Source organism: Aedes albopictus, chromosome 3 (assembly GCF_035046485.1).
Source record: "Aedes albopictus strain Foshan chromosome 3, AalbF5, whole genome shotgun sequence".
Lineage (NCBI taxonomy): Eukaryota > Metazoa > Arthropoda > Insecta > Diptera > Culicidae > Aedes > Aedes albopictus.
Genome location: NC_085138.1, coordinates 261600234 through 261623532, shown reverse-complemented (window position 1 = coordinate 261623532; position 23299 = coordinate 261600234). Strand labels below are relative to the sequence as shown.

General features: G+C 42.6%; 2 protein-coding genes across 3 annotated transcripts in view; one reads left to right on the top strand and one right to left on the bottom strand.

The window, feature by feature from the left end:
- LOC115253893 (protein muscleblind) overlaps positions 1-23299 on the top strand; it is a 1330915-nt gene that overhangs the window by 15176 nt on the left and 1292440 nt on the right. The gene's annotated exons all lie outside the window — the stretch shown is intronic.
- LOC134290722 (uncharacterized) lies at positions 8233-14161 on the bottom strand. Its single transcript, XM_062857904.1, has 4 exons — positions 13446-14161; positions 13006-13205; positions 12391-12448; positions 8233-11749 (listed from the first exon to the last, which is right to left on the bottom strand). The coding sequence occupies exons 1-4, from the start codon at positions 14159-14161 to the stop codon at positions 8233-8235; spliced, it is 4491 nt and encodes a 1496-aa protein (XP_062713888.1).

The window sequence follows — 23299 nt, the reverse complement described above, 5'->3', positions numbered from 1 at the left end:
AGGGCTCAACAGCCGGGGTACGATCTTCACGAAATCCAGCCAATTTGTCTGTTTTGCGGATGATATGGATATTATTGCTAGAACATTTGAAACGGTGGCAGAACTGTACACCCGCCTGAAACGTGAAGCAGCAAAGGTCAGACTGGTGGTGAATGCGGCTAAGACAAAGTACATGCTGGTAGGTGGGACTGAGCGAGACAGGACAAGCCTTGGCAGCAATGTTGCGATAGACGGGGAGGTGGTAGAAGAATTCGTCTACCTCGGTTCCTTGCTAACAGCTGACAATAACGTGAGCCGTGAAATACGAAGGCGCATCATCAGTGGAAGTCGTGCCTACTACGGGTTCTAGAAGAAACTGCGGTCAAAAAAGATTCACCCCCGCACCAAATGTACCATGTACAAGACGCTAATAAGACCGGTGGTTCTCTATGGACACGAGACATGGACGATGCTTGAGGAGGACCTACAAGCACTCGGAGTTTTCAAGCGACGCGTGCTAAGGACGATCTTCGGCAGTGTGCGGGAGAACGGTGTGTGGCGGAGAAGGCTGAACCACGTGCTTGCTGCAATCTAGTTGGAACGTCATCTGGCGAGCGTTGGACGTGACCAACGTTGGACAGCTGTAGCTGCAAATGATGGGTGTATTATGGCGGCAAATTGTTGATTCAGTGTTATCATGAATTTGATGTTAACTAAATAAATGAAATAATGAATCCTGCGAAATTAAGTGACTTGCAATTCAATGTTCCAAGTTTCGATTTGTAGTGCTTTCTTGACTACTTCCCACAAACTCGTTTACTTTAGGTGAAAGAAGACGAAAGATGATCTAGGATAGCACTTTGTAGACATCATTTGTGACAGCAATTGTGATCGCTCGGAAGTTTCCATCTTACAGTTGTTGTATCAATCCGGTAACTCAACTTTTGCATTATCTCAGCATTTAATACTCAGCTACTGTGTGAAGAATTAGGTATAGTTAAAATTCACAAAGACAAAGTAATTTAAAAAAAAAAAACTCTGCTACTGATTACCAGAGCAGACGCTGTTTAAACTGCACCTCCTTGGTGAACAGACGCTCGAGTGAACCTCCTAAATCTAGCTGAAGGCAGAAGGGCATTAAAGCTCAGGCTGCACTAGCAGCTAAGCACACAACACTTAGCTGACTGTCATTGTCATCAACTGACCCATAACAGCGTGAAGTAGGAACTTGTGAGGATCAGGGTATCATTCCATGTTGTCGATTCATCATTTTGCAATGTATTTGATGTTATGTATACATGTATTTATGTAACTATGCAGCCGAATTGTATCCTTGTGGAGTTTATCCAGTGTGAATGATCCACTTTACTTATCCATGAATCGCATGGATTGTCTTGGATGCCTTCTCTACGCGTCCCAAAAAAAAACTCTCGAAATTGTAGAATGTTTGACACAATGCCAACTGAAAGACACCAAATGTAAAGCCATTATGTTCCGCAAGCTTCTTGCTTCTCTAGTCTAGAACAATGTAACGTTCCGGCCGGTCATCCGATAATTTATGGACACTTTTTGCCCTCTAGCCAAGACTCCAAGACGGAAGATTAATCTATGCAATTTTCGAGTGGTAATCCACTCATCCTCCGTTCAGTATCAACAGGGGAAAAAGGCAAACGCGCGGCACTCAGCTCTCCATGAAAACCGTTTCGCACAAAAGTGGTCCACAGACGGAGCGAGACGATAGTAAATTTATCTGCCGCGCGGCACAAAAAATGTATCGTTGACACAAATTCCTATAAGCTAATTTTCACCATCCATTTCCAGTTTTTACGTTTTCGATTTTTGGCATCCAGCTTGTGAAGAAACAGCGAGGAAGAAGATATCCACTTTTACGCAAAGCGACGATGATTTATGAAATGCAGATATTTAATTTCGTTTCCTCCTAAAAACTAGCACTCGACCTTCTGTTCGCGCAAACTGTTTTTTCTCTACCCAACGGAAACCCAGAACCTCCTAGCTACAAGCGTTCAGCACCTGTTTTCTCTCGCACTTTCGACTACTACAGCAATCGAATTGAAAAGGGGGAAAGTGTTTTGAAAAGTTGTCAACGCGATTTTCCGCTCGCTAAAACATCGCCTTCCCTAGTCGTGTTCTGTCATCTCACTTTATTACTTAATCCGCGCTCCCAAAGCAATGTGCCATACGTCTTCGAACGGTCACGATGATGCTACTGGCTGGCCACAAGCTGTAAAATTAAACTTTTCCCCGGAGGTGCTGATCTGTCGTCGTCGGTCGGTTCGACTTTTCGATATCTGCGTGGGAGGAGCAATCAGCCAGTAGAAACGGGTTACAACTTATAAGTCATTAGCAGGTGTATTTCCCGATATTATTTATTGCTATTTTATTGAGCTGGGCATAGAGTTCTCCTAAATAAAATTTTCATCTTCTTTTCTGTTATATCTAAGTGTCTTGAAGGGAACAAGTTCTACCAGAATAACTGGAAACATCGAAATTCCATTAAGAAATATGAAATCCATTAAATTATTTGTTATTTTTTTTTTCACTTAACTTTGAGCTATTGTATTTTTCTGATTTTGTTCGAGTAAAAGTCAAGACAAAATTGAAGAAAATACCATCGTGAATTCTTATAAATGTTTCATCTGCAACTCAATAATATTTACAACAATCATTTTACCGAATAGCTTCGCAATGATAACTAATGAGATTCATTGGCGGAAGCGCCCTATTTCGAATTAAGTATCCCATCCTTCCCATCCCGCCTGGCAAGCATGGTGTAAACCACCTCGATTAATCATAATCAAGTGAAAATAGAGGATCACAGCGTTTAACTTTGGGTACCAACAACAAAAAGTTATCCAAAGCTAAGCCATGTTGGCATGGTGAGGTCTACATAAAGTGGAGCTAGATTTCTTTCTTTTTTTCCGTTGTTGGTCGTCCATGATAGAAAACGAATCCGGCTTCATATTTTATTCATGGCATGCGTTGGGAAATTTGCTTTCGTTTAAACCGAATTATGTTGGAGGTATTATCCCGCCTTCTACCCTGAGCTTGCCCCGCTCGAATGGTTTGGTTGCTAAGGAGAAAATTTCTTTTTTTCTGTTGAATGTCGAATTAAAACATGGTTGTGTAACTTTTATATTTTTGCTCAACTAAATTCACGAAAATTGATAGTTTTTAAACTGTCATTAAACTGACATTAAACTGACTTACATAGAGGAGATAGACAAAATGATCGGGACAGGCAAAATTTGCACTTTTCAAAAAATGTTCAATTAGCTGTAACTTTTCGAAAAGTGCATCAAATATTCTCAAATTTTTACTGTAAGTTGATCAACTAGTTGTGTCTCAGTGGACAAAATTTGGAAAAGATTGGGATATTTTGCACGAAGTTATAGGCATTTTAGGAAAAGGTAGAATTATCCGATAGCCAACTTTGAGCTGTTATATCTCCGAATTCAATGTACCGAATGCAATGAAATTTTGTCCATTTATGACTTCTATAATGAGCTCTATAAAGCGTTTGACTAAACTTGAAATTATTAACAAGAGAAAAAGTGGCGGTTTCATTAATTTTATGATTTTTTAGTAAATTGGTCTATTTTCAATATGCATCTCATTACTTTTTCAATAACTTGCCGCCAATGTTGTTACTTTCTTTCAAAACATATCTGTATTCAAGACAAGAGAATTTTGAAACGATGTTTGAAATGTGAGATAATTTGTTGTTTTATCAGAAAAATAATCTAATCGTTATAATTTTCTTCCGTGTTAAGAATTTTAAGTTATGTCAAAAGTTTTCCAAAGCTCATTATACAAGTCATAAATGGTCAAAATTTCATTGCATTCGGTTCATGGAATCCTTGGATATAACAGCTCAAAGTTGACTATCGGATAATTATACCTTTTTTTAGAATCTTTATAATTTTGTGCAAAATAGTCCGATCTTTTTCAAATTTTGTCCACTGATATACACATTGTCGATCAACTTACAGTGAAAATTTTAGAATATTCGATGCACTTTTAGAAAAGCTACAGCTATTTGAAATTTGTTTGAGAAGGGAAAATTTTGCCTGTTCCGATCATTTTGCCTATCCCCTGTATGTTGTCTTTTTCTGCCATATACCAGATTTGCTGGTTTGTCTAAAACATAGTAACAAACTTGTAATTAGAAGGCACCGAATGTTGTTCATTGACAATTTGAGAAATGAATTTGGGAAAACAAAATCGCGTTCTGGTGAGATTCAAACCCACGACTCCGTATTCGCTAGAACGGCGCTTTAACCAACTAAGACACACATCAGGTAACGATTCTGTGGAATAGAAAGCCAAATTGACTCCTAGACCCCACCATGAACAATCCCCTTTTAACAATTTTATCTCTCGTTCGGCGTAGATGTCAATCTTCAAGCAGTAATCAATGCAATTTTTGACACGGTAAAGGCTAGTTAACGCGTAACTCAGACCAAATGAAGCAAGTTGTATCTTCCCGGTTGTTTGGGAGCTACGTAAACCCTTAACCTACCCTGAGAGACGCCTCTGCTGAAACATTTCATCTGAGATGAGGATCTTCTGAGAATGAGCAGAGATTATAGTAATTACGTTATCGTTACACAATCAAAGCGGTTCGATCGGCAAGAGACCTGCCATTGTAGAAATTAGTGTCATTTTAGACCATTCGGTGAACGGTCCACCAAGGTTTTGTAATAAGACAATGTAGGTAAATGTAAATACTTGACAATATTAATAAGTGTGGTTTGTGTAATAAATATGTAGCGTGAATGTAACAGTAAGGTGATGTAAGGTGACGTGGTAACAGATCTAGATCCAGATCTAGATCGCCGAAGCGTGGACACTAGATAAATACTACACAACGCTAATTGGAATTGCGCTCTCCGTCATGCATGTACGTATGTACATCTTTCCGGTGAGAGGATCACCAAGTGGACATTCGGACACGTTTATCATGGTTCAACTTTCAACTGGCTCTGTATTGGGTATGCAGAGTAAGATTCACACACGTACGGAGAAAAACAACCAAGAACTAGGGGTACTGGAGTATCGATGCTATCACCTTATCAAAAGTTGATGTGTGAGGTTTCGGCAACAGAGATACATACATACATTTATTTGTTCAACATCATTAAGACAAGACATAATCAACAGTAGTACGCCACAATACTCGGTTTGTGGCTGCCGATCTCCATCCTCGGTCGCGCCCAATGCTCGCCAAGTCACGCTCCACCTGGTCCGCCCATCGTGCTCTCTGCGCTCCACGCCTTCTTGTGCCAACCGGATCCGTTGCAAACACCAGATTTGCAGGGTTGTTGTCCGGCATTCTTGCAACATGCCCTGCCCACCATATCCTTCCGGCTTTGGCCACCTTCTGGATGCTGGGTTCGCCATAAAGTGCACCGAGCTCGTGGTTCATCCTTCTCCGCCACACACCGTTCTCCTGCACACCGCCGAAGATCGTTCTTAGCACGCGTCGCAGGTCCTCCTCGAGCATGGTCCATGTCTCGTGCCCGTAGAGGATTACCGGTCTTGTTAGCGTATTGTACATGGCGCATTTGGTGCGTGGGTGAATCTTTTTCGGCCGCAGTTTCTTCTGGAACCCGTAGTAGGCCCGACTTCCGCTGATGATGCGCCTCCGAATTTCTCGGCTCACGTTGTTGTCAGCCGTCAGTAAGGATCCGAGGTAGACGAATTCCTCCACCACCTCGAAAGTATCCCCGTCTATCGTAACATTACTACCCAGACGGATCCGGTCGTTTTCGGTTCCGCCTACCAGCATGTACTTTGTTTTTGAGGCATTCACCACCAGTCCGACCTTTGCTGCTTCGCGTTTCAGGCGGGTGCAACAGAGATCTGGCATCCGAATATCTCCATTTCTCTGTTTACAACCTATACAACGATCGGTCAACTTCATCTCTCCTACGTGATCTTGGTCACTACAGTATCACACACTGAACGGCGATGACGACTGTTCAACACGTATGCTTAGGCATGCACATCTTCACTTGACTAATTACGTCACAAAGGGCTACGGACTACGGCATACAACTTTACCTACCGATCCAATGATTCTGCTTCACCACCAATGTCGAATCCCATCGGCTCTTCGGATCTTGCTGTTAGGGACTGCAAAAAACTCAATCACGGTTTCAAGGAATCATTAATCTTCGAGCAACGGGCGCTCACGAAGGTTCATCCTATGGAGATTGTTAAACCAAGTGCTACAAGGGTGGTACAGATTTGGGCAGAGAAAGAGATTGGAACATCTCTAACCAAAGCACGAAGACGTTTTCGAATGGTTGCTCATGGCACATGGTCTTCGAAACACTCGATATCGTCAAGGAACGGTATACGATTTCGCGGTTCTTCGTCAACGAAATGACAAGAATCAATACTACCGGAACGAAAGCGGAGCTTTCCATGGATCAAGGTGGCGTAGGAGTGCGGATGGAAATGGATGGATTTCAACAATATTATCACACGATGGAACGATTTGGAAATCGATTTGCAGCACAGCGAATCAAACGATGCACGCGGCGAATGAAGATCAACTGAGTTTGGTATGAAAAGCAGTGCATCAATCACACCACCAGCGCAGCGTGCTGAACGGCGCACTAAGGGGCGTTTGGCCAATCTAGCTGGCCAATATTATTTTCAGGGAATTTTCACATATCTAATTCGCAATTAGCATTGAAACAATACATAAACGACATTTGAATGCAATTTACATGATTTACACAATTACAAATGCCCTTTTCAATTGAATAATCGATATGTTAAAGGATGTCTTTCACTTTCTCATGAAATTGCCTACCTTTAGGCGAAAATAACGGTTTTGAGAAATTTATTTATCAAATAACTCCAAAAGTACATTATTTGTAAGGATTTTGACAACAAATTCGAATTTAGGGACGCTGAATTTCACTTGTCTGGGCATTTTTCTCATAAATGAACATTGTTTATTGAACACATTTTTTATTTAAAAATACTAAAATTTATTGATAGATTCTTGCGTTAGTTCAATATGTACAGAGTAAACCAGAACTTGTTTTTAATAATATGAAACGTATAACTTTCACTTGTATGCAATGACCGTTGGCAAAAGTTGATAGGCATGCTCAATGTCACCTTATATTACGAATACTTAGATAACGCGAGAGGTATTGCATACATTACGTAATAACTATGATTTCATCGATCAGATCAGCAAAATGTATACGAGGATCAAAAACTATAAGTAAAGAACTCCATCTCTAAACTATTTTCATGTAAAAGTAGTTAATATTGACTTTTTAAGCGAAAAAATAAATTCTTTGGTGTGTTTTCCTTTTTTAACAGTTTTAACCTGTTCTACAATCACATTTTAATCAATTTGACAATTTTTGACATTTATGTTTGGTAAATCAAATAAAATGGAATCAAAATATTCAATCTTAAGACACAATATTTTTTTACTTATACTGCTCCCTTTGAAGTTTTAAAAAGTCTAAGTAAGATTAAGGTGCCCAAATATTCATCTTCAATAAACTCTTAGTCTAAAGAATGTTGAGAGAAGTTTCCAAGCTTCTTATAATAATGTTCAACCAGTTTGAGTCCATGCAACAGGTTTTAGGTATTCTTTTACACATTCAAGAAAAAAAAGTTGGAGGGGTTGTATACTAGACACGACCGCATGTCTGACGTTGAATAACGTCCGTTTATGCATTAGTTTCGGAAAGTCTCTTTAATAAAGACAAATCAATCAATTAATCAATCATTAGTTTCGGTTATTGAATGCTGTATTAACATTGATAAAGACTGTGATGTGAAATTTTGTTTTGGTTTAGTTTGATTGTAGACGGCAATTGATAGTGGTGTTACGGGACGGACGTCGAAAACCTCTTCAGACAAACTCGCTTTTTAGTTGAGTCAGCTACAAGCTACAAAGATTTTTTATTAACGCATGTTTTAGTTTATAATTTAGGGTTAGCTTACAGTTTTAGTTTTTCTTCGTCTAGTTTCCGTCTTTGTAACAATGTTTGTTCGGTGTTTTGTGTTGTCCTGTAGATATTTATGTTTAGTTCACAAAATTCAATATAATTCAATTCTACTTACAATTTTTGTATAAGAAATAGAGAAAAACACAATTTTAACAATTTAGAGATAAGTTTTAACGTGTTCAATGTCACTTTGTATCGTCTACGTTTAGATTTAGGTAGGTTTTACAAAAGGAAGAACGTCAAATTAGTTGACAGCGTTGGTTTCCACTCTGTCCCGAGTATCACGTTCAGTGGATGTAAGGGTGGTACTGAACGCCTCGGGTTCCGTCGCGCACATACCCCCGACCGTATTGCTGCCAAAACCTTCAGCTATACCAAAATATTCAGCGACATTGAGTACTGCTATCTTAGACACTGGACGTTGCTGGATACCCGCTGTAGTCTGCACGTCGACTTTGCGGACTCGCCCATCCCTTCCTGGGTATACTTGACGGATTCTTCCGCGTGTCCAGCTGTTCCTTTCCTTCTCGTTGGCAATCATCACCAGGTCACCGACCTGGACATTCCGCACCTCTTCGAACCATTTGGACTGCGGTGACATAACCGGGAGATACTCTCGGAGCCACCTTCTCCAGAAGTTGTCGAGCATAACCTTGATCATGCCCCAATTGGAACGCAGGGCTTCTGCATCATGCGTCGGCTTCGTGGCTGGCTGAACTACTCCGCTGGAGCTTAGGAGCAAAAAATGGTTCGGCGTCAAGGCTTCGTGCTCCTCGCTCTCTAGCGGTAGATAGGTCAGAGGGCGCGAATTGACCAAGGATTCTACCTCCGCAAGTGCTGTAGCCAACGTCTCATCGTCTGGATTGCGATCGGTCAGTAGACTGCTGAGAGCACGCTTTACGGAGCGTACAAGTCTCTCCCATACGCCCCCCATGTGAGGAGCGTACGGCGGCTTAAACTTCCATTGGGTCCGGTAGTTGGTGATGGTAGCCGCCAGTGTTCCGTTGATCGACCGTATTTGTCTGGCAAGTTCGCTGCTCACGCCTTGGAAATTGGTTCCTTGGTCGGAGTACACCTCCTGGGGAGCTCCTCTACGTGCGATGAACCTACGAATTGCCTGAATGCAACACTCGGTTGACAACGATGTCGCAACTTCCAGATGTATTGCCCTAGTAGTCAGGCAAGTGAATAGGGCTACCCATCGCTTTGCACTGGCCCGTCCGACGCGAACAGTAAGGGGTCCAAAGTAATCCAGACCTACAAACGTGAAAGCTCGAACGTATGGCGTGAGCCGTGCTATCGGTAATGGACCCATTCTCGGTACTTGTGGTACACATCGGTACACCGAACACCAGGTGCAGCATTTCGCAGTCTTCCGTACGATAACTCGAAGCTTCGGTATGTGGTACTTCTGCCGAATTTCGTTCACCACCGTTTCTCCGTTTGCGTGACCGTATTGCCGGTGATACCAATTGACCAGGAGATGCGTCACGTAGTGCTGCTTGGGTACGATGATTGGAAATTTCGTGTTGTACGAAACGTAAGGCGAGGCTTTGATTCGACTGTCCTTCCGTATTACTTCTCCTTCGCCCAGGAATGGCGCTAGCTTGTAGATGCTGCTGCTCTTTTCTACCGCTTCCCGTTGATCCGATGGCTCGTGCAGGTTGCTCCGTAGAACGTCGAATTCCGCTGGGAATACTTCTTGTTGCACTAGCTTCCATACCAGATACTCTGCTGCATTCAGCTCTTCGCATGATAGAAATCCCGTGGTGATCGCCGAGCCATTCCTTTTGTGTTGACAATTCTGGTAGAAACGGCGTACATATGCGATTGCTCTCACCAGCCTCTCCCATTTGGAAAACCGCTGGAACGGTACAACGGGCTCAGCCGTGTGCTGAACATGAATACGGACGTTCCGCAGCTCTTCAGTCGAATGCTCCTCCTGCGCCGAATCTTCTTCAGGCCATTTAGTCTCGTCCTCGTATAGGAATGCAGGACCGTTGAACCACCTGCAGTTCTCGTGGTAGTTGGGACCCTTTCCCCATTTTGTGGCTTCGTCCGCCACGTTTAGCTTGGTTGGCACCCATCTCCAATCTGCAACGTTCGTATCTTCGAGGATCTCCGTAATCCGGAATGCTACAAACTGCCGATATCTCCTATGGTCTGATCGAAGCCAGGCGAGTACCGTTTTGGAATCGCTCCACATCACTCTTCGCTTGATCGGAATGGTGTGGTTTTCAGTGACAGTCATCATCAGTCGCGTTCCAATCGTTGCTGCCTGAAGTTCCAGACGAGGTATCCCAATCGACTGCAAAGGAGCTACTTTGGTCTTTGCACTAACCAAACAGCACCGGATTGTTCCGTTGTCCACAACTCTGAAGTAAGCAGCGGCCGCGAACGCGCTTTCGCTTGCGTCTACGAACACGTGCAACTCCAACGATTCGTAGGCTTCTTGGCTGTATCCGGGGAAATAGCACCGCGGGATCTTCACTTTGTCCAGCGACCGAAGTATCTCCAACCATCGCTGCCAACGTGGAAGTATTTCGCCGGGAATTTGCTCATCCCAGCCGACCTTCGATCTCCAAACCTCCTGGATGATGACTTTCCCTTCGATGACAAAGGATGCGACGAGACCTAACGGGTCAAACAGACTCATTACCAGTCTTAACACCTCTCGTTTGGTGGGAGTAACCGCTGCGTCGAACAGGCGCTCCAAATCTCTTCGGAAGCTGGTCGTATAAGAAAACACGTCTTCGCTTGGTAGCCAGACCATTCCCAGGATGCGTTCTTGCTGACCGTCCTTATCCATCACAAAGCTTTTAACTTCTTGCGAATTTTGCTCTCCGATGCGCCGCAACACTTCGGGCGAGTTGGACATCCAATGTCGTATCTGGAAGCCTCCTCGAGCGTGCACTGTTCGTACATTCGATGCTAACTGAACCGCTTCGTCGACGCTGTCGACGCTATCCAGATAGTCGTCGACATAGTGGTTCTCTGTTATTGCCGCAGCTGCTTCTGGGAGTTCAATCGAATGTTCCATTGCGTTTAAATTCTTGGCAAATTGTGTAGAGCATGGTGAGCAAGTTGAACCGAATATGACTACGTCCATCACAAACACTTGTATTGGGTCCTCCGGTTTGTCACGCCACAGAAACCTCTGTGCTTGTCGATCCTCGGGCCTCACCTCCACCTGATGAAACATCTCCATAATATCGGCGCTGATCGCAATTTCCTTCTGACGGTAGCGGCAGAGCACCGCTTGAAGAGGCACCAACAAATCTGGACCTTTCAGTAGAGCCGAGTTAAACGATACTCCTTGTACGACAGCAGCCGCATCCCAGATGATTCGCAATTTCTCTGGCTTCCGGGGATTCACAACGATACCCAAGGGCAAATACCAGATGCGATTAGGATCAGACTCTTCCAGTTCTTGCTGCGAAGCTCGATGTGCGTAGCCTTTCGTCTGGTAATCAGCTAACTGCTGCCTCATTTTGGTGTACAGCTCCGGTGACTTGGACAGGCGCCTTTCCAGACATTTCAGGCGCCGCTCAGCCATCGGACGGCTTTTGGGAAATACGAAGTCGTCGTACTTCCAAAGCAGGCCGGTCTGGTATCGACCGGAAGGAGTCCGTACCGTCGTCGCTTCCAGAATTTTTCGTGCCCGTTGATCGTCTGCCGATTCTACCGGTTTCACAACAGACACGCCTACGCTCTCCGTCGAAAAGAACTGCTTGATCAAGCCATCAAGATCGTCGTCGTGGCTACGAGTGCAAACATGGAGTACCCGGTGTGAAGCAATTTGATCCGTCGGTCCAGTGCAGCCATACACCACCCATCCTAACCTGCACTGAACGAAAACCCCCGCCGAACGGAAAATGATTCTTCATTCAATGCGATACAGATCCGCAGAATCTCAATTTCGAATGATTTCACAGCAGAATGATTTTACTGCCTTCTACTGAATAAAAATCATCCTATTATAAAACAAAAATAGACGCAAACATAAATGATTTTTCGCTTGACGTTTGTTGTGAATGATTATCATCACCAAATCATCAGAAACCATATTCCACTGTGTTCCATACCGAAAATCATTCGACCATTGAACGAAAATCCCCACCGCCCAACGAATGAATCCTCATTCGAGCGTATGCTCAAGCGCTTATTCCCAAAACTGAATGACAATCCCGACCGAATAATTTTCTAAACAACAATGGCGGATTTTTATTTACTCTTTATATTCTATTATTTTGTATGTTGTCTGCCTTTCAGTCAAATATGAAAAGATGGAATTAACATATGAGCATTATGCTAAATCAAGCTGAACATACTTTATCAAAGCCGCGTTCCGAAAATCATTTAGTTTTAGTTTGATTTTCATTTAGCTGTTGGAGCGCCATGCCAGTTCAAAATTCCAAAGTTGAAGTGCCGCAGGAAAGGTGTCGCGTAAAAGTGTTTGACTTCGGTGAAGTGTGAAAAAAGTGAATGTAAGATTAAAGTGAAATGTGATTTCTGTATACGAAAATTCTAAATAAAGTTAAATTCATACAATGAAAATGTGTTATCCTTTTTTTTTCAAAACATCTAATATTACAACCATTCTACTAGTTTGCTTGGAATTGACTTCAATTGAAATCAGTTTCGTTCAAACTAGTTGTGATGGTTGTAATATTAGCTGTTTTGCAAAGTATTAGAAAAAATGAAATACATACAACAACGTCTATATGAGCAACATCAGATTTTGCAAACAATTTCATTCATAAAACGACCGGTGGACTGTATGGGTTTTGAATGACAATCATCCGCACCTGGATTTGTTTTGATTCTGAATTGTATGATTATAATGGTTACTTTGAAGGATTTTTAAACCGTGTGTTTTGATTCTGTCAGATAAGCATTTGAATGACAAACTTCCAAAAATCATCTGATTTTAGGCATGGGGCTCGGATGAGGCAATTTTCATTCAATTTCTGGCGGGGATTTTCGTTCAGTGTGGTTTTGGTGGCTACGGGCTCACCTTCCTTCCCTTCGCGTTGTTTGAGCGAGTTCTTCACACTGGTGTTATCCAGACCGATCAGAATCCCTGGAACGATATTGTCGTAGCTCCGAACTGGAAGTCCCCGTAGATAATCGAAGCGATCCTCTAGTTCAGTGGTCACCAAACTGCGGCCCGCGGGCCACATGCGGCCCTTGAGAAGGTTTAGTGCGGCCCGCGATCTGATTTTCGAATATATTAGAAAGATTTCAAAAACTAAAAGCAGACACTTTTATCAAAGCCCTTTTAAGAAGTAAAGAATTAATTCCCAAGCAAAAGATACAAATAAACAAAAAGCTATTTTAAATCAGTAACTTTAAAAATATTTTTTATCTGCAAAATTATTATGCCCAAAAAATATAAAAAGACATATATTTTGACTCTAAAACATTATTCTGATGAATATAAAGGATGGCTTGTACATCGAAGTTAAACCTTCTATTAAAATTTTATCAAAATAATTTTTAAATGCCTTGCGGCCCGCAGCCTTCTTGTGAACTTCAATTGTGGCCCGCGTAGATAGTACGCCTGAGGACCACTGCTCTAGTTCCTTGAAGTGCAAAGACTGCCGAGGAAGATCCAAACTCTCCACGGTCTGCACACCTCTCAGTTGGAACTGTTTGCGTTGTCCTACACCGGAAATCTGGACCTGCACTTTCATCGAATCTTCCTCCATTCTCTTGACTCCGTTAGTCCACTGCATGCACAGTGGTGATACAGGTCCATGTAGGGCGAGCTGTTCAACCAGTGACTTCTCCACCAATGTTGTGTCGGACCCACCATCGAGGAAGGCAAACGTTTGGACGGATCTCCCGTTGGCGTGTAACTCCACTGGGACGATTCGGAACAGAACCTTGTTGTGGCAGTGTTGGTGTACGTTGACTACTCCTGAGACAGAGTTAGAAGCTGCAGCAGGCTGTCGTTCTTCCACTGGATTGCCGGGATGAAGAAGTCTGTGATGCCGTTGTCCACAGCCGTCTGTCCCACACATGGGCGCCTTGCAGGGCCACTTTCCGTGCGGGTAGAGACATCTTCTACAGAGGTGTAACTCCTGTGCGATCTTCCAACGATTTTCCAGCGATTTGGATTTGAACGATGAACAGTCCTTCGGTTTGTGTCCACTTGTCTTGCAGACCATGCAAGGCCGTTCACCAGCACCGGGTTGATGCTTAAGTACTGTAATCCGGTCTGGTTGCTGCTGGTTTGTAGTCTCCTTGACTCCTACCGCCATGATCAGTCGACGCGTGGGTATTTATGACTGCTTTTCCCCTCGGTTTGTCCATCACTGGCGTCACTCGACTCGCTGCGTCAACGATAACATTCATGTAATCCGAGAATGTTCTCAGATCAGCTCGGGCCGCTCGTTGCGTATACAGCGCCCAGTCCAATTTTATGTTGGCTGGGAGTTTGTCAACCAGCTCGTTGACTAACATAGGGTTGGCCAAATGCATCTCTTGGCCGGTGGCGACCAAGTGAGCACAGAGATTGCGAACTACCAATCCGAAATTGATGACGCTCTCCAACTTTTCGGAACGTGGGGCCGGCGCAGCTCGCACTTCTGCCAGCAGAGTTCCAATGATGGATTCAGGTCGACCGTACAATGTACTTAACGTGCGAATTATTTCTGGAACGTTCATCGGGTGAAGCAGAAAACAATTGACAGCTTTCCTAGCTTCCCCTTTCAGGCAACGTTGAAGCCGCATGAGATTTTCAGCTTCACTGTAGCCGCAGATGTTCGTCGAAGTCTCATAACTACTCCAAAATAGCGGCCACTCAGCGGGGTTTCCCGAAAATTGAGGAAGTTCCTTCGGGACGACGTGTCGGGCTGCCAGTTGCTGAGCTGTTGGAGTGTTGAAGTTGACCGCTTGTGCCCCACAACTTGGAGCTGGTACTGGGTTAAATCCCATTCCCTGCTGGTGCGCTGGGTAATTGATGGCTTCATACGGATTCACTAGTCTCGCGTTGATCGCCGCCGGGATATTCACTGATGCCGCGCTGGCCACTGCAGAGCCATGCATCGCATTACTGGCCGCTGGGACTTGAAGAGAAACCGAACTGGCCACTGGAGGAATAAGTGACGGCTGGCTATGGAAACCTTCACGCGAATTCATCACCGGCACAGATGTTATCGTTCCACTGTTGAAACGGTTGGGAATCACTGCTGGTTCAGTCAATCGCGAATACACAGCTGGAGTATCATGAATGGTCACTGCACTTGTCGAGATCGCTCGGATCGCATCACTCGCGAACGATGGTATTTTTGACACGGGAGGGAAAGGGGGAGCAGAGGGACCCGATTGTAGCGAGAATATTGGACCCGAATAGCTCGAGACACTCATCAAAGGTACATTATCAATGTGTGGTAACTGAGAGAGGATTTGATGTGTAGTTGTTCCAGCTGGAACTGTTATACTGTGTTCCTTCGCCCTGAGTTGGTTAGGGAGATGGTTGTCTGCTATCGGATAGGCCCTACCTACACTGAAGGAGCTAATATCAAAACATTGCTCTGTTTGATTTACGTGCGATATCGTGTGTGGAAATGGTACATTCTGTGCCCTACTAGCGTTTTCTACCTTAGCTGGTCTACTGGGTGTACTTACAGGAGCTGAATTCGTATACAAACTCATTGCGGCCTCCAGTCCCTTGCCTGTGCTGACGAGGCGGTTCAGCGGCGCCGAATATGTGCGGTTGAGTTGATCATCCCGGACGACATCGTTCACCGCCGGTTGACTGGTAGCTGCTGGCGGGGCGAGTGGGGTAGAATGACACGCTGGAAGCAAAATTGCGGCTCCCGTTGTTGGACCTAACGGCGAAATCTCACTCGGTACACCCAAACCACTGGAAGGTAGACCTGCTGCACCGCTGGATTGGTCTTTGGACGCATCGGAATTGATCGCTGCTGCAGATTGGTGGTTTTGCAATCCGGACGTGCTTGGTAGTGTTGTAATTGGTGGCTGCAGCTGGTTGGATGAAATACCCTGCTGTGACGTGGTTCCAGTGGGGGTACGATCCCCAGAATTGGAAGTCAGGGTCACTGGGTGTTTGTCTATCCATCTCTGCACCTTTTCGATGCTTTTGACGCTGCTCCGCCGACTCCGCACACTCCTTCCGTCTTCGCTTTCCTCCACTTGTGCACGTAGCAAATCGTATTTGCGAGTGATGAAGACCTTCTCCAGTTCGATCTTTTCGGCGATCGCTTTCTCGCTCCTTTCCCGTTCGAGCTGCATGGCTCGCTCCTGAAGCTGCTTCTCCGCTTCTGCCCGTTGCACCATCAGCATTTCGTGGACACGTTTCTCCTCCTCTAGCTGCAGCATCTCTAACTGCAATCGCGCCTCCCGTGCGCTTGCGGTGGTTGAAGCCGACTTGGACATGGAGACGGAGGGGGCTGGGTCCCGGGGAACGCACAATCTGCAGTAAAAGGTGCTACAAGTACCCAGATTGTCATCTTGCACACCGGCACATGAATGGTGATACCGTTTTTGGCACCTAGCACAATCGATCATAGAGACCGGGCTGTCTGGCTCCGTGCAGAGAGGGCAATGACGATCCATATTAGACACCTCTCGCTCGCCAAGCGCCGGCTGTTTGCATCCAATTGGATGAAACGGATCGTTGAGAGTGTAAAACTCTTGTAGGTTTGTTACGGGACGGACGTCGAAAACCTCTTCAGACAAACTCGCTTTTTAGTTGAGTCAGCTACAAGCTACAAAGATTTTTTATTAACGCATGTTTTAGTTTATAATTTAGGGTTAGCTTACAGTTTTAGTTTTTCTTCGTCTAGTTTCCGTCTTTGTAACAATGTTTGTTCGGTGTTTTGTGTTGTCCTGTAGATATTTATGTTTAGTTCACAAAATTCAATATAATTCAATTCTACTTACAATTTTTGCATAAGAAATAGAGAAAAACACAATTTTAACAATTTAGAGATAAGTTTTAACGTGTTCAATGTCACTTTGTATCGTCTACGTTTAGATTTAGGTAGGTTTTACAAAAGGAAGAACGTCAAATTAGTTGACAGCGTTGGTTTCCACTCTGTCCCGAGTATCACGTTCAGTGGATGTAAGGGTGGTACTGAACGCCTCGGGTTCCGTCGCGCACAGTGGAGTTTATTATTTATCATTATTCTCGATCCGATTCATTCCTTATAAACATTGCCGTTCAATTTGAATAGGTCGTAAGTTTGCTGGGATTCCTATACAGATAAGACCTATTCAAATCGAACGTCAGAAATATTTAAACCTGTGTACTAGCCCAGCACTAGGTTTTCTTGGTTCACCATTTATGGGCAGCCCAGCTACTGGTAGTCGTAACTAGTTTCTTTTTCATTAAACTATGTTGTTGCGCTCGAAATACAGTGAGTCAATTTGCAGAATAATTTCAGCGGGCCAACTATAGTTTGCTAGACCTTTGAATTTCTTTGGATGCTAACAGGTAATTATTTTGCGAAGAAAATTGATGCAGATTTCAAATCCTCTCGCACAATTTCTCTGCTTTTGCTGGTTTGTATATAGAAATTTAGAATGGACGCGACAAGACTTGTTCCGCGTAGTAGTTGGTTTTAAAATGTTTCCATAAACGAATTTGTCAAAACCATTTAACCGTTCATTTTATAAGAATTTAAACAGATCAATCAAAAATGCAAATCATTTAGCTTATGCTAATTGGTGGACTGGAATTTCCAATATGTAATTATATAACTAAGAATTTCTAGATATCATACAGTTTTCATCTATATTGTGTGGCAAAAATGTCTGGGAAGTATAAAGGATGCTACAACAATCTAATATATTTCCACTATTCCGCTTGCAAAGTTTATGCTACGGTTTTAAGACTTAGTCGGTTTTGACATATTTGTGACCCGACGCGTCGTCTAAGAAAATTATTCGATTCACTCTTGGGAGGAACATTTTTGAAGCCCTTAGAAAGGCTGTTTAATTTTATTTGTTGTACAATAATCGTTCAATTGTTGCATGAGGTGAAAATCGATAGCTATGCCAACCAAATCCAGAGCGCCATCGGTGGCGTTGATTCCGATGGGGGTTTTGCGATGGCGATGCTGCGCAAACTTGGGGCAAAAGAAAGCCCTCGTCGTTGCCGCGCACCAGTTTGAACTAGCTGATTGCTCCACTGGCGCCGCGTACAACGATACGAAGGAGAGCGTAACAGCCGACAAAGCATAATGATGGGAAATGCAAACGGAGAAACAGGCTAGCTCTCCTTCTATGTGGTCCCCTCGACGGGTCAAGAAAGAATGATGGAAGATGAGAAGAAGCAGTTTGCTTTTATACGGCACAATGGCCGGGCTTCCCCTCTCGAACGTGATTGGTTAAATGTGAGGGGAGTAAAATTCAACGATGTCGTACAAATTTATCTGCAATAATTCATTATAGCGGAGTATTAAAATATACTAAAATGATTATTATTAGCCATTTCCAAATCAGTATGTAGGCTTAGGATTAACCAATATTATAATGTTTAGTAAGGAATGACAGTATATAGTACAAAAGTCATGTATTTTCGACCAAAATTTTCTTAAGATTACAGATATTTGAAATTCTAAAATTGTTATTGAAATTTAGCAACGCTGGTTAACATTTTCATTTTCCAGCAAACCTGCCATTCTTCAAAGTTGAAGAAACTTTAAGCAGATTTATTATGCGCGCATAAGTTTAGGCTTTTGTCATCGTATCTTGAATTTAGAATAGATTCGACATCAAGCGGTTAAAATATTCCCAGTTGTTGCCATGCCCCATTCGCTACCGCACGGGGAAAATGCTAATAAGCCACCGCCGCTGCTGCTAGGTTGCTGGCGGTGCTTGTACCGCGCTCGGCGGTGCTCTCGAAGTAGGTTTCAAGATGTTTGCACTTGCGTTTCTTCAATTTCTAGTGGAATTCGAATCAACTCTTTCGTGGAATTTAAAATTGTAGCCCTAATAAGGGCTGTTTAATTTTCATTTCACAAAACCAAACCGCGTTGCTGCCGTGTCGTCGGCGCCCATCCGTTTCCGAACTGGGGAAATGATAAATTATTCTACCACCGCCGCTGCTGCTGCGTCCGTCCGTCTACCACGGTCGGCAGCGTGAAAATGTGCTGTGAGAATGCTGAGCGAAAATGCAAACCGAGCTGTGCTCCTCCGTTCTGATCCGGTGAACGACTCCGCTCGAGCTGCCGCGCTCGAAGACGCACCGCACCGACCACCGCGCTCGGCTTGCCAAAGAACACTAAATGAAAACGCAAACGGAGCAAACTGAACAGCTCTCTGCCGATGCGTTCCCCTCGAGGTGTTGATGAAGAATGAAGGAAGAGGGGAAGAAGAAATAGCTTTTATACTGCCAGGCGCTCGACGGAAAAGTCCAAAACTGCGCTCGAACGTGATTGGCTGGATAAAACATGGGTTCACTTTTCCTAAAGTTTCAATAGTTCGCTGTTGAAAATCAATAGTTGTTATTAATTGACATAATTGCTAGAAATATTTGCGTCTGATCGGTGCTAAAATTTTTAAAATCCGTTCATAAATGACTGAGTTATTAGCGTTCAAAAGCTGACCACTTTTCGTGACGCGGCCGATTTTTGGTTTTTCTGAAGTTACACCCCTATATGTTGCCGAAGGACGTTATTCAAAGTCAAAACATACAATTTGGACGAAGTTTTTGAAGATATAGTGGCAATTTTAAATCCACTTGAAATTTTCAGTTATATCTATTTACATTTTCAATGAAATAACTTTTCAGTTGGTCTGACTTTCGTAACTTGGCCATTCAGTAGAATTTCTCCGAAGTTTAGCTTTACTAAGGTTCGGTCAAGTTAAGGTTTCTAGTCGAAGTTTGGCAATTTTTGACTGTTGTTGGTGCTTCTATTTTTTTTAAATATGCTGCTGCACTTCAATCTTACTGAAAATGTGCAAGCAACGATCATTCTTTTGTTCAGAACACAAGAAAATAAAATTTTACCCTAATCTTAAACTTTCTGATTGAAAATTCATAGATTCAAAATTGATTTTGGAACGCAGACAATCGCTTCAATATTCAATATACTCCAGAGTAACACTTTTAAAATTTTTAAGTGTAGAATTAGCATAAGTTAAAATACACATAAATACAAACAAAAAAAAAAAATAACACTTTTAAAATTTGAATATAATTAATTAGAAACCGAATTTCTAGATAAAAACTCTGCCGATTCTCCAAGGGAGAATTTATAAAAAATGGCTAGCAATATCATTTGACATAAGTTGTTCAAGACATTTATTACAATATCGCCCAAGCCTTCGCGACCCACCAACAATCAGTCCGCGACCCACCAGTGGGTCGCGACCCATAGTTTGAGAAACGCTGCATTAGTGGTTGCGAAGTTGTTATATTTTTCACCTAACACTACTGCCCTTTCAGCAGAATCGTTGACGACGTTCAGAGATTCGCAAAGCATTTTGGCCTTGTTATATGAATCGTACTCTTCCTATTTTTCAACGTCTTTTTCTTCAAAGAAGTCAGTTTCGATGTCAATTATTTAAAAAAAAGTTTTTGACGTTGAAGTTACATAGTTTTTAAACTTTTCTGATTTGCTTTTTCCGGTGTTTCGAGTATTTTTTTTCGTATTGCCTTGCATTTTTCTAATCATCTCCTTCTTGGTGTTTGCAGTGACCTTATCATCAAATAGTGCAAGACAAACATTGACTTCACTCAGGTAATCCAAATGCCTTAACAGTTTGTTCTGTGCTACTATTCTGATTTCTGAATCTTAGTATTTCAGCTTACTCAGTAATTGCAAATCATGTCTCGGAGCTGATGGACCAGCCGGGGCAGCGAACCATGCATCCAAGTATACCAATACAACGAATTTATTGATTCTGCGCAAAGCCCGGATTTCTGATTTGTCGAGTTTGAATTGCTCGCTTAACAAATGCATTTTCAATGTGTACAGTGCTCTAGACATCCATCGAGCCCTATGCATGGCGCCTGAAAAAAAAATGTAAATTAAATATGTATCTCAAATAATTATCTTTGTGCTGCTTTGTACCAGGTGACTTTATTTTAATTTGAGCACCATTCAGTGTCTCAACTCCAAGAAGTAAGGCAGTTAATTCAATAAATTCTTGATAATCAGCGCGAATCTCTTCTTCATGTGGTGAAGAGTCTCAATCGATTTTAGATATGCTGGTTTCAATTTTGATGAGAGCAGGTTTTCTGCACCTCATCTTAAATTGAGCCAAACTAAAATATTAGATGAGGGGGTTAGAAGCAAAGGGGTGTAAGTGACAAAAACCCACTTTCGAGTAAATGAGGTTTAAAGTTTTTGACCAATTTTTCTTCCCATACAAAATGTATGGAGTTTCAAAATCAACCCAATTTTCTCTGATTTATTGTAATTTTTCCAATCATCGTAGAAACAATCTTAAAAAAGTTCCTGAAAGCTTGAAATCTGAAGAATTTTATGATATGCTCAGCTCAAAATCGACAAAATGGTCACTTACACCCCTTTGATTCTGGGCCCCTCAGATGTAAAAAACGTGAAAGTAGTGAAATTACCTTTATTGATACCAGGCCATTCTTTCTGGAAACGTTTGAAAATTGTTATTTCAAGGCCACTGGATTTCTCGCTGAATACTTTTGTAAAAACCGCTTCAAGGATCAACTCCAGAATGTGGTGTCTACATGGTAGACGAAGCAGACTTCGTCCTATCAGCTTTTCCAGCAATACCACGGATCCATTTTGTATACCTGAATTAGCCGCTGATGTGGTGTCATAGCAAATGCCTTTTATGCTGTTTTCGATGCCTTTTTCTTCCAGCAGTTTCACTACCGCTTGTGCAATATCTTTGCCGGTGCCTGTTGGTATTACTGGTACTCCAACAATTTGTTCCGTTTCAAATCCAGAAGTAGTTACGGCTAACCTTTCTTCTGACTCGAGTCCAACGCCTTTCTTCATTCGTTTCATGTCAATATGAATTACAACTGCTTCTGATGGTGAAAATTCTTTCTGAGCATTCTCCATCTGCTCAACTCGTGCCTGGTGATTTTTTTTAACATATAGGTAGCTGAAAATAAGAGATTTCATGCAACCACTAAATTACCTTTGTCCTGCGACGGTACAAGCTAGATCTGCTACTAGCCACTGAGTATTGGTATCGAGACCCAATCCAACCGCCGTAGCGGTTAAAATAGCTGATGCCGCCGTATCAGTAACCATTGCACGATCAAGCAAAGTAAGTGCTTCATTCTTCCATGGTTCGATTTTCTGCTTTTTTGGCAATGGTTCACTATAATCAGAAGTGGCATCATCCCAATCCGAATTTGCATCCGAAAGCTCACTATCTTGGATCGAATCTGCAAGAAACGAGTCAACTTGAGTTATTTGAATAAAACTGATTGAAGTTAAGATACATACTTGTTACGGATTCCGTCTCCGGAAAGATTTAAATCTGGATTCACCTCGCGAGACATCGAAAACCACTGGTAGATTATCCCGCCACTGTTGCCGCTTTAGTTTGTAACAGGATTGAGACTTCTTACGGTTTGCAAGTAATTTCCGCCACTTTGAGAAAAGGTTGCCATTTTTTGCTAATATATGGAACCTTTTGGGGCTGCCGATTCTTCTCTAACCAGATGTTATGAACGGTCTTCGCGACTAACCTACTGCTTGTCGGTACTGTCATGTTTTGCTTTCTATGGTAATGGAAAAACACTTGATGTACGTTGCGCGTTGAAGGATACTTGTCTTTTTGAAAAGAATCCCGGTACAAACCGACATTCCAAATCTGGCGATTCATATTGATCATTGAATCTTGGCAGAAATCTTGGAAGAAACTGAATGTGTGTCAAATTTCAATTCAAAGATTACTTTGTTTATTATTTGTTCGGTTTTAATTTGATAAGTTTTAAATCAAAGAATTCAGGCTATGCTATGCTATGAAACGCACAAACACAGAAATTTTGAGTAAACTTCAATAAAGAAATTTAAACGAAACACAACAGTGGCATCAGAAGATTTAATTAAAAAAAATCTTTTATTGGTCTTGAACATATGACTTTCAGATACGTTTTCCTTAACCTTACTGTCAGCACCATTAAGGATCGATGATGTTTGAGGTGGTAGCACGGCATAAATATCACAAGGCAGGCTAGTAACCTATGTAAACATCATTTTTGGATGTAAACATGTGACGTCGTTATTATCGTTTTACGTTGATTAAATTGGTGAGTACTAGATCACTGTGTTCACGCCTATGAACGATTTGAATTACGTCATCAAAAAACTGTCAGATTTCCGGAAGGTATC